General features: G+C 33.1%; 1 protein-coding gene across 1 annotated transcript; it reads left to right on the top strand.

Annotated features, from left to right (window-relative positions):
• The first annotated feature begins 4730 nt into the window (after positions 1–4730).
• LOC142627775 (TMV resistance protein N-like) lies at positions 4731–17000 on the top strand. Its single transcript, XM_075801666.1, has 9 exons — positions 4731–4966; positions 5789–6276; positions 7997–9092; positions 9295–9555; positions 9657–10337; positions 10843–12389; positions 14888–15587; positions 15935–16018; positions 16427–17000. Exons 2-6 carry the CDS (start codon positions 5807–5809, stop codon positions 11494–11496), a joined length of 3162 nt encoding a protein of 1053 aa, XP_075657781.1. The 5' UTR covers positions 4731–4966; positions 5789–5806; the 3' UTR covers positions 11497–12389; positions 14888–15587; positions 15935–16018; positions 16427–17000.
• The last annotated feature ends 410 nt before the right edge of the window (positions 17001–17410 follow it).

The raw sequence follows: 17410 nt of genomic DNA, 5'->3' as shown, positions 1-17410 counted from the left end.
TTCATTTCCAACAACAACTAAACTTGGGTCCAAAAAATTTTGGGTTGGCTTCAACAACTAATCAAAGTCAGCCGTTATATACATAGAATAAATTAGTTTTTGGGAAAATTTTACCAGATAAGGTTAATTGTAATTGTTAGAAGTACATGGTTAAATAATTAAATCTATCTTTTTCTAACAGTTTAAACTTTTAGAAGAATCAATATTTTTAACATGGTATCAAAGTAAAAAGTTCAATTCTCATTTCATCCACTTTATCTTCTATTTAAAATCCTAAGTGTTAGGCCTCACTTATTAAAAAGAGAATTTGAGCCCATACATGAATAGTGTTACAAGCAAAGGCACGTTATATTTTGGGGGCCATGACACCCCAAAATTTTTTAAAACCTCTATAATAGTAGGAAGAAATAGGCCTCACACCTTCTCATTTAAGAGCTGGTCCTCCTATGAGAAAATTTTGGCCCCTTCTCCAATACGTTAGCCATAAAAATTCTCTACCCCAAATCCCTACTTCTCATCTTTTGACTTTTCCTTTCCTCCTTTAAAACATGTCAGCCATATCCAACTTTTTTTTCTTGAGTGAGCCCATGGCTATTCAAGGAACTATATTGTACTGGTGTGAGAATTATCATTAGAGAGTAGAGAGACTATGAGGGTATTAGTAGGAATGAAATTGATTTTGAATTTAGTTGAGCGGAATCAAATTGATTTGAATTTAATTTTTACCATAGTAGTCTAATTTGGCTGAATTTAACTACTCTATATTTTATGGTTGCTTATAGTGACATTGTTATATTTAATTTTTATGAATATTATTTCTTATAAATGTAGTCTAATTTTGGTTAGATTTAATGTTTTTTTCTAAAACTAATGCAGGAAGACATGTATGTATGTATAAATGTCATACTTCGTATTTTTCTTGAAATCAATATGATAGTATTACCTCGGCCGCCTAACCAAAAATTTCTGGCCACGCCCCTGACAAGTATATGGTTAAACGATTAAATTTATCATTTCCTAATAGTTTAAACTTTTGGGAGAATCAGTAATTTTAGCAGCACTAATAATTCTAATTGAAACTAAAACTTTAGGTACTAAAACAGGATATACATATGATAATGGAGTCTGAATTTTGAAAAGTGCTAAACCATTTTTCCTAAACATGTTAATGGATGAGTCTGGACTGCTCTCCTGGTAAATAGGAAATGGCAATTTACATAATGAAGTATGTAGGATTGTGCTTCTATTTAACGTCCTCATCAATTTGAAGAAAGAAGCTATAAATTTACCATAGGGTGCAGATATAGGAAACTAAGACTAGCCCATAAAATCAAAGCAATTCCTGAATGGGGCATTGAAGCTTCACATGTATGTGAAATCGACTAAAATGGTTTTCTACACGGGACATTGTTAATAAGTTATATGTATATTTGAATTTGGCATACAGATAAAATGACTGGCAACATATATCTATTACGAATAAACTAGCCGTAGGCCCATGCAATGTGTGAAAATATATAAATATTATGTAATGGAGTGTAATATATAAAAAGTAACAATTTCTTCAAGTATTACTTTTTTTTTATTAAAGATTTCTATGAATATTTTTTTTTATCTTTTTATCTCTACAAAGTACAAGTATATCATATTATTATATTTTATATGTTTAATTAATATTTTTTAAGGTTAACTAAATATAATATAATTCTTAAGTTAAAAAAAAAATCTATATTCATAGTTAAAGATTTACTCAATTGTCCATATTGTCAAAATTTAGGATAAGTTTTAGGGAAATAATATCTATTTGCTTAGAATCACATTTTTGATCCTTTAGACGTTTTAACATTTTAAAATTTCAGAATTTGAGATAAATCATAAATGATTGAATTACAATTTCCAAATCTTGAATATTTTTTCCTTTAACATATGCATAAATTGTGGATTTTTTGCTCATAGATTATTCACACTTTAGCTAATGGTGTAAACTCAGTGAGATACAAGAAAACAATTAAGCAAGCTCTAAACCAAATATAAATACATTAATGTACAATAAACAAAACCATTTTATATAATATATATGACATTTACTTTAAACGAACTTCATCATTTTGCATTAAGGCAAAAGCACAATAACAGGTAATCAATAACACATACCCATTCCTACCCAAAAAAAAAAAAAACACGTATGTACCTATCAAAAAAATACAACACTTAAGTTATATAAACAAAAATGTATAGAAATTTAAGAAATTGGACAGCCACAAGTTTTTTTTTTAAGAAAAAGCCAAAGTAGAAATCTTGTATAGGCTATTTTTTTTTCCAGTAAAAAATCTCATACGCTTGAAATCTTGAATCTTAATAAATAAATAAAAAAACTGAGAATCAAAGGATGGATTTGTGTTGGGTGATAGTACAGTGCATTTAGAGATTGTTTAGCTGTGTTTGGATTGAGATGGAGGTGGACAAGCGAATTTAAAGATTTCCTAGAAGAACTGTTACACCTGCTTACTTTCCAGACTTGAACAAGAGAAGAGAAAATTAATTCAAGAGGGTGGCAAACGGTGGGAATATGAAACAGAGTAACAGTAGATACGTGAATAGGCAAAATAAATTTTTTTTTTTTTTAGAATGAAAAGATGGAAAATAATTTTAAAAAACTAAAAAAAGACATGAGCAATGATGTGGCTCAACATGAGCATAACAATAATAAATGCTAAGCTTTAGCAGCAAGTTTATTGAAGTCACTAAATATTCACCAGAACTCTCATAATTGGCAAACATTCCTTTAACCATGTATCATTTATAATAAATTAATGATGATAATTAAAAAAATTATCAAGGAACTTAGGGATCCAGGAAAGAGATTGGGAGAGCAGCACAAAATTAATAAGCCTGATACAAGAAAACCAAGGCAGTTGCATCGCCAATTAAATTTCCCTTGTTGGAGATCATCAGAAGTTGCTGCAGGGCTATACTGACCATCTTTTGAGGCACCAGAAAGTTAAAATGATCATGCAATAAGAGAAATGAAATGCCTGAAAATGAATTAAGGATCTATGAGTTCTTGAACACAATGTCCTTTTCCATGAACACATCAAATGTTCCCCTTCACACGCACCATTGTCCATAGATATCTATTACACGCTATCTTAAGTTTCACCTTCTCTAAGCATTGTTCTCATTGCATTTGTTTTATAACAAGGGTTCCTCTTTTGTATATACAGGACAAAAGGACAATATAACATTTGTTGATTTAAACGGCAAAACAATTTGGCATATACCTGTTGTATCTGTGTACTAACATTATAACCACCACTGATCATAAAATCCACAGTAGCATCTGCCCACCAAGGATACAGACAATGCAAGCGCCCCCCCTAGAAAAGATAACAAGAAAATGAAATCATTAGATCCAAGTTCATCACTACAGCATCCCATAATTTTTTGGATATTATGTTACAGTAATACTAATGATTTAAAAACTAGGCTCACTAGCACTTTTTTCTGGGAGTCCAATCTAAGCTGGTACTAAATGAGATGCCAGTGAAGGCCAAAACATTTACATATAAGTGCAGAGGAATGCTCTTCAATAAATATACCTGATCCAAAAGGAGCTCCCAGTCCTTCAATAAATTTACTTTTGAAATATAACATCTTACTCTTATTTGTCTAATGAAAATTATGGCGATATCATGTACTTTATATCATGTAGGCGTTGTGGTTGATTTTGGTGGAGAGAGAGACGCTGATTAAAAGAGAGATGGAAGGGATCGGAAGAGAGAGAAACCTGTTTTTTATGTTATTTGATTGTGGGCTTTATATTATTTGATTGGATTGTATGTAAAATTATTTGATTGGGTTGTAAAATTAAGAAATGAGATGTTGAGTGTACAGTTAAGTGCGTTGGTAATTGATAAAATCATGGGCTTGTCCACATCAGTGGAGTGTGTGTGTTTGGGTTTATAACTTGTTCTGCTTTATCAACTGTTGCATGCAGTTTTTGTAATTACGTATGAGTTTAATGGGGAAAAAAAAAAATTCATGAGCTTATCCCACATCATGGAGTGTGTGTGTTTGAGTTTATAACCTACACCGCGTTATCAGCTGTGTTGCATGTTGTTTTGGTAACATGCATGAGTAAAAAAAAGTTATTAAAATAAATAAAGTCTTTTTAGAGTTTAAAATGAGTATTTCTTTTTAAATCCCAACATGAATACCAAAAAAAGAACAAAGTTTCTCTCCAAACTAGTTTGGAGAGAAATCCTTCAAACTTATCATATATCTTTTTTTTAGGTATGAATTTTGAAAATCTAACCGTCGAATTTCACGTTCCTTATATTCTTAACATGCATATCAAATTTCGTTTAAATCGGATTTTATTTACTATTTGATCAATGAACTTATTTTTTATACACAATTTTAGATTACAAAAACTTAAAATTTTAACATTTGTTTAATGACATAGCAATTGATTTTTGATTTTCTTGAAATTTTGCAAGCATGAATAATATAATAAGAACATACAATCCAACAGTTAAATTTTTAAATTTTACACTCAATATAAAAATATTTGATAAATTTGAAGAGTTTTTCTCCAAATTAATTTGGTGAGAAACTTTTTCTAAAAAAAAAAAAAAAAAAAAAAATAGTCTCCGAGAGAAGGTATAGTGCCAGTACATAAAGTAAACTCAGTCATCTCCCACCAAAAAAGTACACGCTCTCCAAGAGCTCCAAGACATAGGAAATTACTACTTCCCTTCTCTTCCTCACGAGAAACAGCCAAGCAATTTCCGTTTGAAAATCACAAGTCTCCCCACCAGTTCGCCATCGTAGCGCTGAACCTCTATTTACAGTGCTTTCTTTTCTTTTTTTATTTGGTGAGGAGCTTTGCTTCGGCTGAAACCAGCTTGCCGGAGAGCTGATAGTGATAGTGGCTTGGTAGACGCGCCGCCGTTGTCAAGTTGTGGTTCGAACCCTTTCTCTCTTCCTCATTTTTATTTCTAGATCTATGTTCTAATTTATACGAGAGCTTAAAATCTTTTGTGAGGTTTGGTATGGTAGACTTCTTCGTCTTCCGGCTGACTTTTGTTTTGTTTTGTTTTTTTTTTTTTGAATAATAATAGAAAAAAAAGTTTGAGAATGAGACTTGAGAGAAATATGATAAGGGTCCTATGAATAAAAATTAAACTTTTCAGTTAAATCAATTAATCTACCTTAATAGTTTGTGACTTTAATTTTTGTAAACCTACATGCTAATAAGCTACCCTCCAGATAATATCCTACTAGTTTACTTAACTATGCATGGCTATATATCTTATATCTTTTTTAGTCATAATACATTTTTAGTTCTTTTTATTAAAATTTATGGTTCTTCTATCATATTCAATTTTTTATATAAAATTAATATTAGTTAAATTGGTATTATTCATTAATTAAATTATGCATTTAATGTATCAAATAAACCTTAATTTGATTAATGATTAGTATTAAATATATTTATTTAATTAATATTTACATATAAAAAGCCCACATGAATTTTTTGCTTTAGGAATTTGGGCCGCCCCTGCTGATGCTTTGTTTGCTATTGTTGTTGTATAGGGAATCGTATGGAATAACACATCTCTTATTATTATATTTTTTTTATACAAGATATAAATTCTATTTTAACCTAATTTAAGTGTACATGCATGTGAAGTTCCTTCCTAAGGACTTAAACTCCGTCCTTGCCCCATATCCCACTTTGCTTTGTCTAGTTTAACACATCTTTCTTTTTTACTTTGCTTTTTAGGTCTTCTAGACTGTTGAAATGGTTATTCTGAACAACGCATACAAATATGATGCATTCTTGAGTTTTAGAGGGGAAGATACTCGTACGGGATTCACGAGTACTTTGAAAGGCATTCTGGAAATGAGGACGGTTAAGACCTTCATGGATGATGGGATTCCTAGGGGAGAAGAAATTTCTGCTGAACTTATTAAAGCCATTGGAAGTTCAATGATTTCGATAATTGTTTTTTCTGAAAACTATGCATCTTCTACTTGGTGTTTGGATGAACTTGTCAAGATTATTAAGTGTAAGAAGAATGGCCAAATGGTTAAGGTGATACCAATATTTTATAAGGTAGATCCAGCAGAAGTACGCCATCAAAAGGGAAAGTTTAGAGGACCTTTAGAAGAACATGAAAAAAAATTTGAGGATAATATGAAGAAGGTACAAAAATGGAGGAAGGCTCTAACTAAGGCGAGCAACTTTACCGGTCATCACTACAAGGGCGAGTATGTATTAATGGCTACTCTGACTTTTATGATTTTTAATTGTTTGGTATCACCACCAAATTTAGTATTAAGAATAATGAGAAAAGTTAGGAGATATTTTTAGAAATTTTTTATGTAAAAGAAAAAATGAATTGATTTTTTTAACAATTTTTTATATTTCTCATAAAATTAGTATAAAAACTTTCCTTAAAATCAATGACAGCTTTAAGAATTTTTTCCAGGTTGTTACTAAGAAACTTAAATTATACAAAATTTAACAAAAAAAGAACATATATTTTCCCAAAAAAAAAAATGCAAATACATAAAATCTTATAATTTCCTTCTACGAATTTTCTTATTTTGAAGTCGTTGCATAATAGTCTCATTATTAATACTTTAAGTTACATCTCTTTTAAAATTTTAGTTAAATAAATTTTTTCTTGGCCTTTTCCTTTTGTTTGTAAGAACCTAATATATTGTTAAGACGACAAAAATTTATGGAAAAAGTTTGGTTACAAACTTAGTTGTAGCCTAAGGCTGCAACTGTCACTAAAATAATTAACATGATTACATATTTTAAAAATCTAACCGTTGAATTGTATATTCTTTATATTCTTAAAAAAAAACATATCAAATTTCATGCTAATCGGATGTTATTTACTATTAAATCTATAAACTTATTTTTTATGTATAATTTTATACTACAAAAACTCAAAATTTTAACATATGATTATGGCATATGTGGGTACTCAGGATTTTCACCTCTCGGGCCAAGGGCTTTTTGCCTTGTAACCTTGTTTGGCTTAACACCTTGTATCCCACATCGAAGAGAACTCCTCCCCACTATTCCACATCGATAACTGATGGTCCACTCCTCCCACTTTCTCACTTATAAGCTTGCGCCGAAGAGAGGAGTGGACCATCAGTTATCGATGTGGGATAGTGGGGAGGAGTTCTCTTCGATGTGGGATACAATGTGTCAAGCCAAAAAAGGTTACAAGGCAAAAAGCCCTTGGCCTGAGAGGTGAAAATCCTGAGTAACCACAGCATAGTTATCGATCTTTGATCTTCTTGAAATTTTGCAAATATGGAGGATATAAGAAGAAATTGTAATTCAAAGGTAGATTTGTCAAAATTTACATCCAACAAAAAAATATATTAAGTGGAGCTGTAGCCTTAGTTTACAACCAAGTTTGTTGCAAAATTTTGTCCAAAATTTAATTATGTTGGGCTTAAAAGAATTTAGGGTGGTCACAAATTTTTGTTAAGAATAAAAAAGTCATAATTTTTTTTTAAAATTTATATATAATAATAATTATTTTTTCAGGACAGGGTGGTCCTGTGACCACCTTGGACCCAATGTGGAGCCGCTCTTATCTAAAATGGTCTATTAACAAATGCCCAAAGGGCATCTGCTAACAGGACCCAAAAACAAATAGCACTAATTGTTTATTCATAGTTCTTTATATATATATATATATATATATATATATATATATATATATATATATATATATATTTTTTTTTTTTAATTGCCAAATTATGAAAGTATTCTATTTTGACCACTTATCGGTAATGCTACAAAGGTCAATGATACAAAGTTAGAAACGGAAGAATATATGATAAAGATATTTCTATTTTGATCACATACCTGTAAAGAATTTAGTCCTTGTTCACTTATAATGTATTTCTTTTTTCTTGTCTAACTCGTTACGCGTTCTTAATGCTATTTGATTGGCAGCTGCGGCCCCTCTGAATTCAAAATTATCCAAGATATCTCTGAAGAGATCTTAAGTGTTAAATTCGATTGCACGAAAATTTCTGCTACAAAATATCTAGTTGGAATAGATTCTCGTGTAAGTGACGTCATATATCAGTGTGTAAATCTTCAGTCAGATTTTTTCTGTATCGTTGGGATCTATGGCCTTCCCGGAGTGGGTAAGACAACAATTGCAAAAGTCGTATTTGACAAAATTCGTCATCATTTTGATGGAAGCAGCTTTCTAGAGAATGTTAGAGAAAAATCAAAAAGAAATGATGCCGTAATCCAACTACAAGAGACATTTTGTAATGAGATCTTAGGGTATCGAAATTTGATGGTTGGGAGTACATCTAGAGAAAACAATATGACAATTGAGAGGCTGTTTCATAAAAGGATTCTTGTAGTTCTTGATGATGTGGAAAAACTGGAAAAGATAGAATTTTTTTTCGAAAATTATGATCGGTTTGCTTCTGGAAGTAGAATTATTATAACAACAAGAGACAAGCACTTGCTAGATACTCTTCAAAAATATTGTTGTGTAAGGTACTACAAGGTTGAGCTATTAAATGTTCACGAATCTCATGAACTCTTTTGTCAACATGCCTTTGGAAGAAATAGATCTGATGAAGATTCTTTGGATCTTGTCAACCAATTTATACATTATGCCAAAGGTCTTCCATTAGCTCTAAAAATCATTGGAGCAGATTTGTATGGAAAAACTAATGATGAATGGAAAAGTGCATTAGAAAAATATAAAAGATTTCCTAATGGAGAAATACAAGAAATACTCAAAATAAGCTATGATGGATTGGAACAACCTCAACAAGAGATTTTCCTTGATATTGCATGTTTCCTTAAAGGAGAAGAGAAGGATTTTGTTGTAGATATACTAACCAGTATCTATTGCTATGAACCACATTATGATATTAAAAGACTTATTGATAAGTGTCTCATAGCTGTTAGTAAAGATGGCAAACTATGGATGCATGACTTGATTCAGCAAATGGGACAAAAATTAGAACGAAGCCGGCTATTGTGTTACAAGGATGCTCCTCAAGCACTCATTGTAAATAAGGTAAGGCCTTTTGGTTTACTTTTTCCTTTTTTTCACCTAGTGGACATAGTGAATTTTATTTCTTTTTCTTTTATTTTGCATTTTTAATGTTTAAGAAAATATCACTATATTAGTGTGGCTTTTGTTTAAAATTTAACAACCTATTATATTTTTGGCTGTTTCTTTTGCATAATGTTTTTTACTTAATGATTTGTCCAATTAGGGATTGAATGCAATTCGAGGTATAGCGGTGGACTTGCCAGAGGAAAGAAACATGCAATTAGATTTTGGAAAGATGAAAAATCTCATATATCTGAAAATTCGTAATGGAATTTGTGAAGACCTTGAATTTCTTTCCCATGAGTTAAGGTTGTTTGAGTGGTATGGATTTTCTTTAACTTCCTTTCCATCCAATTTTTGCCTTCAAAAACTTGTTGCACTCAGAATGCAAGGAAGTCACATTCAATTGGATGAGCATTTCGAGGTACGATCATTTGCATGTATAAATTATCATTTTTCGTTAAGCTGTATTTTACTGTTTGTTGAAGCTTAATAGATTTCAATTTTTTTCTTCTTCTTCTACAGAGGTATCGGTTCAAAAGTTTGAAATATATGAATTTCCGATGCTGTAAAAACATTACAATATTACCTGACTTATCAGTGATCTCCCCAAACATAAAGGAATTGGATATGTCGGGATGTGAAAATTTAGTTGAGGTTCATCAGTCTGTTGGACTTCTTGAAAAGCTTGAATTATGGAACCTCGACGGTTGCAAAAATCTTAAAATTATTCCAAGAAGCCTTCAATTGAAATCTCTTAAATGGTTTCTTCTCCGTGGCTGTGAAAGTCTTGAGAACTTCCTCGATATTCAGCAAGGAACAGAGATATTAGTACTGCCTTCATCCATAGGAGATCTCACTAGCCTTTTATGGTTAAGCATAAGTTCTAAAAACCACACTGATCTTCCAAGTAGCTTTTCTAAATTACAAAATCTTTGGAAACTCGATATGCATAATTTGGAAAATTTTCCAAAGGCTTTGGATACTCCTGATTGCCTCCCTAATTTAGAAGAATTATATTTCTGTAACAGCAACACTACTACCCTCCCTGAAATCGTAAGCAGATTTCCTAAATTAGTGTGCCTCTGCATCCGGGGCTGCTGGAAGCTTCAAAAAATTCCAAGCCTTCCACCAAGTATCAAACTTGTAAGTGCAAGAAACTGCTATTCGTTGGATTCACAATCAAGAAGAAGATTATTACGTCAGGTATCTCTCTTATGGCCTGTTTGGATGTTTAAAAAAGGAGGGGAGTAAAGTAGAGGGAAGGGAGTAATTCAATTACCTTGTTTGGGAGTTTTTTAAGGAAGGAGGGGGAGGGGTTTGAAGGGGTTTCAACTACCTCCAACCCCCTCATTTTTAATTCCCCAAATTGGAGAGATTTGGAGGGAGAGTAGAGCACATAAAATTATTGATAAAGTAAATTACATAATTTACCCTTATTATATTTATAAAATTACAATGTTAAAAATAAGGGGAATGGCTAATTACTCCCTTCCCCCTTACTAATTATAAAAACATCCAAACAAGGTGGAGGGTAATTATTCTCCTCTACTCTCCTCCCCACTACTCCCCTCTACTCTCCTCCCTCTCTAAATTCCCAAACAGGCCATTAAAGTTATATAAAAAGAAATAATTTTGGTTAACTTTCCCAAATATATAGCTGGATTCACTAAACTGCATTTTCTTTTTTCTTTTTTCTAATTGCAAGCAGTTTGGAGACATGGTCGGGCTTTCACAAAATATAGTATGTGAAAGGGGATTATCGAATCAGGACTCTCTATCTGAAACAGACTATGATACATCTAAAATGGGTCCTGCATCTGAATTTGAAATGGGCTCTGCATCTGAATTGAAACATGTTGATGGATTTCCATATGAACTTGTACTTCCAAGAACTGAGATTCCAAAGTGGTTCAAACATCAAAATGTTGGAAGTTCCGTATCATTCTTTGTTGATGGTAAATTCAAACCTTCAGCATTTGTTTTTTGTGTTGCTTTAAAAGTGGAACTCAAGGTTAATAAGGCAAATATATTTGAGGATTTTGATTGTTCTCTATACGCTTTCATCAATGGTGGTAAAAAAAAACTTAGTTCTCAGCAATTTGTTTTGGATACACCATCATCATCATTTACATGGTTTTGCTTCACAAAAGCTTATGATAGCTTATTGAAAGAAAATATTCAATATGGTCAGAATGATGTTAAGCTTCTATGTAAAATTTCAACTTTTGATCCTAAACTATTAGAAGTTACAATAGAAAGGTGTGGAGTACATGTTCCATGTAAATGTTCTCAGAATTCCACTGCTGGGTTGGCCAGCAGAAGCATTTGGAAAAGACTAGTTGAAGTGTCTTTGGATGCATGATTAAAAATGTTTCTATGTAGAGTGGCTGCAGGGGTCCTCCCCTTTAAGCAGAAGCTAGTCAAATGCTCCAAAACCCAAGATACTTACTGTCCACTTTGTGAAATAGCTGAAGATTCTGTTTTACATCTATTTCAAGGTTGTCCCTATGCCAAAGGAGTGTGGTATGCTGGTCAATGGGGTTTTCGAGTTGAAATGATCCAAGCTCAATTTGTTGTGGAATTCATTGAAAGTATAATTGATCCCCCAAGTGAGTTACTAGCAAAAAGAGTCACCATAGATGAATTCATTTCGTATGTAGTAGTGGTGATGAAAGTCCTCTGGGAGGCACGAGAGGAAGCTATGGTTTCAAACACTAAAGCCAGCATAAACCAGCTAGCCCATCGTCTTAACAAAGAGTACGGCTCTTATGTGAGATGAACAAGGGAAGACCTTGTGATGCGCAAGAGGAAGCAGTTCACACTTGGACATATGTATCAGCATTAAAAAGCTAGCCCATCGTCTTAACAAAGAGTACGGCTCTTATGTGAGATGAACAAGGGAAGATCTTGTGATGCGCAAGTGGAAGCGGTTTGCACTTGGACATATATATCAGCGTTAACCAGCTTAGCCCATTGTCTAAACAAAGAGTATGACTCTTATGTGAGATCACTTGAGATTACAAGGGAAGACCAAAATTATGAGTGTAGATGTGCTTATTGATGGACCAGAAATGCAACACCAATGTTATCCAACCAACACCATCCTAGGCAACCATGAATGAATGTCAGGGAACCATGACAGATATGCGTTTGTCTTCAATGGCCCAGCCTTTGTAAATGAAGTTGCTGATTTTAATCCATCACCGTGGAAGAAAATGAAGACCTCCTGATTGTACTTCAAAGAAATATGCCAAGGTATGCCAAGATATGTCTTCTTCCTTTAGTTCTATTGTTTCATTTACATCTTTCAGTGTCTTTGTCACATCCTTCTCTCTCTCTCTCTCTCTCTCTCTAAATTACCTGGCCCATTTATATGATTGGGTAAGAATCAATTTGAAAGGACATTAATATACAGAAAAATTAAAATTAAAGAAGGAAATCAGTCATTTGATTTGCTGCTAAATTCAAAATCTTTTAATGTTAAGAAGTTTATAAAACTGTTCGGGAAAAAGTGTTATGTTGTATACCTTTGTTGTCACTGAATGAGTTGCATATAATGTATTTATCAAGTGGCATATGTATTGGAATATTCATGTGTGTGTGGTGTGGTTAGCTAAGTAGTGAAGTCCCAAATGGGATACTAATGACAAGAATGAGTGGTTAATACAACTTAATTGGGCCAAACCTATAGGCTTAAGCTTTTGGTTTGAGTGGTGTCCTTGTATGTTTTATTAATCTCTATTGGAGTCTCTCCAAAGTTGTTATTTCCCTAACAATTTTATTTAGCAAAAAAAAGTCGCATATAATTTTTTTAAACAGACAAAGATCAGCATCTAATGGGTCACACTCAAGAGATTACTGATTTAAGTCCAAGTTGCATAGTTAAAAAGAAGATAATGTCCTTTTGCTCAAACTGTATCCTCTTCCACGTAATTACAAGGTGGAAAATGAGTTCTTAGTTACAATTTTATGTGGCTATGTTGGTATCATCTTTGAAAAATACAGGTGGGTGCAATATACTTTCAATTTTTAGAATAAAAATAATGTAAACAAGCAGTTAGAAGCTTATCCTGCTTTGCTCTTCCTCTCTCATAAGTTAAACGCACAACTTGGTGCACTTGAATTCATTTTCCCTTTGCCAGCATTTTGGGGCCACCTTTAAGGGATTCCTCCTTATAATAATCCGGTGTGTGTGGGATGGGGGATTGCATACAGCTCGAGGGAGTTGTCAGATAGTCGAAGAGGTCTGGATACTGCAGCTTGTCAAAAAAAAAAAATCATTTTCCTTATTATCTCATTGGTGGTGGTGTGTTTTACTTTTGGCATTATATGTGTATCAGAATTTTGGCCCATCAGTTTGTTAGCACTTGGCAGTAGTTCTGCAAATTCATCACATGCAAAGGTCTAGAATTGTCATTCTAATTGTCTATACTTCACTTGGCCTTAGCATTGTTGCCCTCTTGAAAGTACTCAGGTTCAAATAAAATAGATGCCATTGAGTTCTCGTGATAAGGTTTGATGTATTCTACTCTAGCAGGAAGGCTGCAAAAACATCATCATCATTACATTTGGCTATAAGAATTATTATCTGTCTACACCTTAAGATAATTTTTCAATTCTGCCAGGCAGGCTAGGGGTGGCGGTGTTGGGGGTAATGGTCAACCTAGATCATGCTATGCTTAAATTTATACTGCCCCTGACACATCAGTTGAAATGGTTTTTAGCAGGAACATGAGAATTGCATCTTCCCTTTAATTTTGTCCTTTGGAAGACATAAATTTTCATCTCCCTTTTGCTATTTTGTTGTTCTCTTGCCAGAGTTACCATTCTAATTAGATGTACCATGATTTGAGCATTGTTGCAAAATATTGGGAGCTTGGTATTCTAGTGATACATGAAAAAAGCTCCAGCTTGCTCGGTTCACCATAACACTCTCCCTTATTCTTAGCAAAAATATATCTATAATCTTATAGTAGAAACTACAAAGTATTAAATAAACAGTTTAATACATGATGTAAAAAAACATAAACGGCCTCCTAAAGCATACCAGATACAGGCACTTCACACCTACTATAGTCTAGCAAATCTCCACTGCCCTCAAAATCAACTCTTGCTCTCTATCACAAACCCACTTACCAATCTTGGTTTCAATCTCAACCAACTCTCATAAGTGATAGTTACTTTCTCATAAATTTCAAACACAATCTTCAATCAATCATGGCTGTTCTAGTGTATCTCAGGCCATTCTTAGCCCTTATGGCCATTCAAATAAGCTCCTGGATTTTTTTAGTCTTTCTTTATTTTCTCAAACCTCAGATTTAAAGGTTTAGATGGTCCTCACGACTCATGGTTTTTTGGGGATAGGTTCACATCATGTTTGCCATTTTCTCTTTTACCTTTCCTGCTAAAGTGAAATGGGTACATCGTTTTCTCAAGAAAGTGTGGAGTTTTGCTGTTTTCTCTTACTCCATCTGACAAGGATTTAAACGACAGAACTTTTTCTTTGTAATTATCCCCCCCCCCCCATCCCCCAAAAAAAAAAAAACCATTTTCTTTGTTTCTTTGCATATGTCCAACATAGTGCAGGAGAATATATACTATATGGTGCCTTTTCCCTTTAGTTTCTCAACTTCTTGTGCAAACTGTTTGCCTATTCTCTCTTCTTTAGGTGGGGTGGGAGGGATTTGTGTGAACTAACTGATCTTTTTTTTTTTTTTTTAATAATAATAATAATTTCCATTTTTCCCCTATAGGTGCTACATGCTGGATTATGCTTGAGGAGGTGGAGCTGTGATGCAAAACACACAAGAAGACTTTTATTTTAATTTAGCATTATTTATGCTTGCAGGTCAATTGTATTTTTATGTTTTAGGTCCTAGCAGTTTATTAGGCTATTAGTATTTTAATATTTGAAAGCAAGGTTATTTTTATAATAAGACAATTAAGGTTTCCTGCGCCAATTAGAATTAGGGTTTAGTTTTACCTGCAAATTATTGTAAGCCTTTTGGAGATAGTTGAAAATTTAGATGAATGAAAAAAAAGTAGCCTTTTGCTTTCTTTGTTTTGGTGTTGACCTCAGACATCTCTAGGTGCTAATTCCAATGGTTTTGGTGCTGACTCTAAGCCAAGCCTAGGTGCTGACTCCAACGTAATATCCCTTTATTTTCCTATTTTTTAATTTCATTGTTCAATTGTTCTGGTTGTTCTGCATCAAATTTACTGTGACTATGTTGTGAAAAGCTATTTTCAAAAAAAGGTCAGACTCAAGGAAGCTGTGATTTCTCTGGCACTGCCACTGTCAGTCAAACTGCCCCTAGACTGTCTCTTTGGGCTTGGGCACTCACCCACCAGCAGTTTCTGTGTACTAAATATTTTACTAATTTCAATTTTTTTTTTGAATGATTGATTTATAACAGTAGCTTCTAATAATTGTGTTTATCCAGCAAGCCCCAGGTATATTTTCTTAGTTTCTTACTTCAAATAATAAATCTTTGTCATTTTGAGTGTACATTTTGGTTTATTTTTTCATGAAAGGAAAAATTTTCAGTTGTTATTTTCAAATGAAAAACTTTCTCACTTCTGTGGAGTGTGAATCTGGTTTAAAATTTGTGGAAAAATTTGTGTTTGTTTATGTAGGGACTTATTCCCCATGCCCAAAGATTTTTTTTTTCTTTTGGTTATAGATTCTTCATACTGATGAATTCTGCTTGTGAAAAGCCTACTTCCCTGCTCTTTGTTCTGTGATATTTAGCTAGTATTAGACTAACTTTTTCAAGGTGGATTAAATCATTTCTGGACAGTGATTCAGAAAAGTGATCCAGCACAACTTCATATCTTCACATTGATATCATTACAATCCTGAGCCTGCTTCTTAATTGCTGCCGGTAAGCTTTCATGATGTAGATATTTCACAATTACTTTTGTCCTCTTCCTCCCCAGATCTTAGCTTCACTTCTATTTTCTGCATGATATATGCTAAATGATAGAATATTTTGAGTGTCATATCTAATTGTTAGATGATTAAATGAGTGTCATACATATTTTCTTAACTTCCCCATGTTGTGTTTCACTTATTAAGGGGAAGATAAGGCCCAATCGCAACTAAAAGTGTCAGAATAATAGTTAGATAATTAAATTTCATACTTTCCTAAGGGCTTAAGCTTGCAGGACAAATTGCTAGTGTTTTGGTAGTATGAATGGTTTATTTGTTTGTTTTTATTAATTATTTTAAACCTGATCACAATTAAGTATGGTTTTGAGGTTAATATACATTGTTGTTTTTCTTGGTTCAGCCAAACAGTAACAACCACAACTACAACTCCAACCACAAGCACCACAACTCCTTTGGTATTCGGCTCAGGAATCAGCCCCACAGGAAGTGGCTCTACTGGCATCAATGACCCAAGTGCTACTCTATCTCTCATCACTAGAGGCACTAACCTCTTCTTCTCTCTGGGCCTGACCCTTTGGTCAGTGTTGCTGTGGGCTTGATGATACTACACCTAGTTCAAAAAAAGATGTGTGGACAAGATGTGACCATGATAGAACCTAGGCTTGTAATTTGGAATCATCTAGAGGCAATTCCTACTAAGGATTTTTTTTTTTCTTTTTTTCTGTTGTCTTCCTCCTTTGTGAAAAAAAAAAGAGCTGGGCTGTTGCTGGTGAATTTGATTCCTTTTTGAGTAGTGATATGACTGCTATTAGGGTAGAAGAACCTGATCTCTTCTTTTTAGATTTTTCCTTTTTGTATATCTAGGGAGCGGCAATATTTTTTTAATTCAATGGAATTTCACTACCCCGCCTATTTATATTAGTTAATTACTTTTAGCCTATTAAAAATCATTGTTCATGTTGGCGTTATGGTTCTTTGGCAATAATTTCTTTTTCTTGGTGCCTGATTTGAGTATGTTTTTGTGGCTACAAGCAACACAAAGCCACAAAACTGCTATCGTTCCTCAACAGATTAATCACAAATCACATGTATTCTTTTCTGTCAAAATGTATTCTTTAATGTTATTGTGTTTGTGACTGTGTTTGGAGTCTGTATTTTGTTTACAATCAGAATCAAGGAAGGAAGAAAGGAACCTTTATTGTGGAGGGATCCATTGTATTAATTTGCATAAACATAAGTATATCACATATTCAAACACTAGTAAATGTTTTGATATAACCCTTTGCCATTCCTTCCAACGAAAATGATTCCTAGCCAGCTGTAGCCCCAGGAATTCGGAAGGCCCTACTTTTATTAATAACATACAGTATCATAAACATAAAGG

The sequence above is a fragment of the Castanea sativa genome, chromosome 3, assembly GCF_040712315.1.
Source record: "Castanea sativa cultivar Marrone di Chiusa Pesio chromosome 3, ASM4071231v1".
In the NCBI taxonomy this organism is placed as follows: Eukaryota; Viridiplantae; Streptophyta; class Magnoliopsida; order Fagales; family Fagaceae; genus Castanea; species Castanea sativa.
This window is presented reverse-complemented; position numbering and strand designations above follow the sequence as displayed.

Coding starts and splice junctions, on each gene's coding strand:
- LOC142627775 (XM_075801666.1), top strand. CDS start 5,807: ATGGTTATTCTGAACAACGCATACAAATATGATGCATTCTTGAGTTTT. Junction 9,093..9,294: donor AAGCACTCATTGTAAATAAG/GTAAGGCCTTTT, acceptor TTGTCCAATTAG/GGATTGAATGCAATTCGAGG. Junction 10,338..10,842: donor GAAGAAGATTATTACGTCAG/GTATCTCTCTTA, acceptor AATTGCAAGCAG/TTTGGAGACATGGTCGGGCT.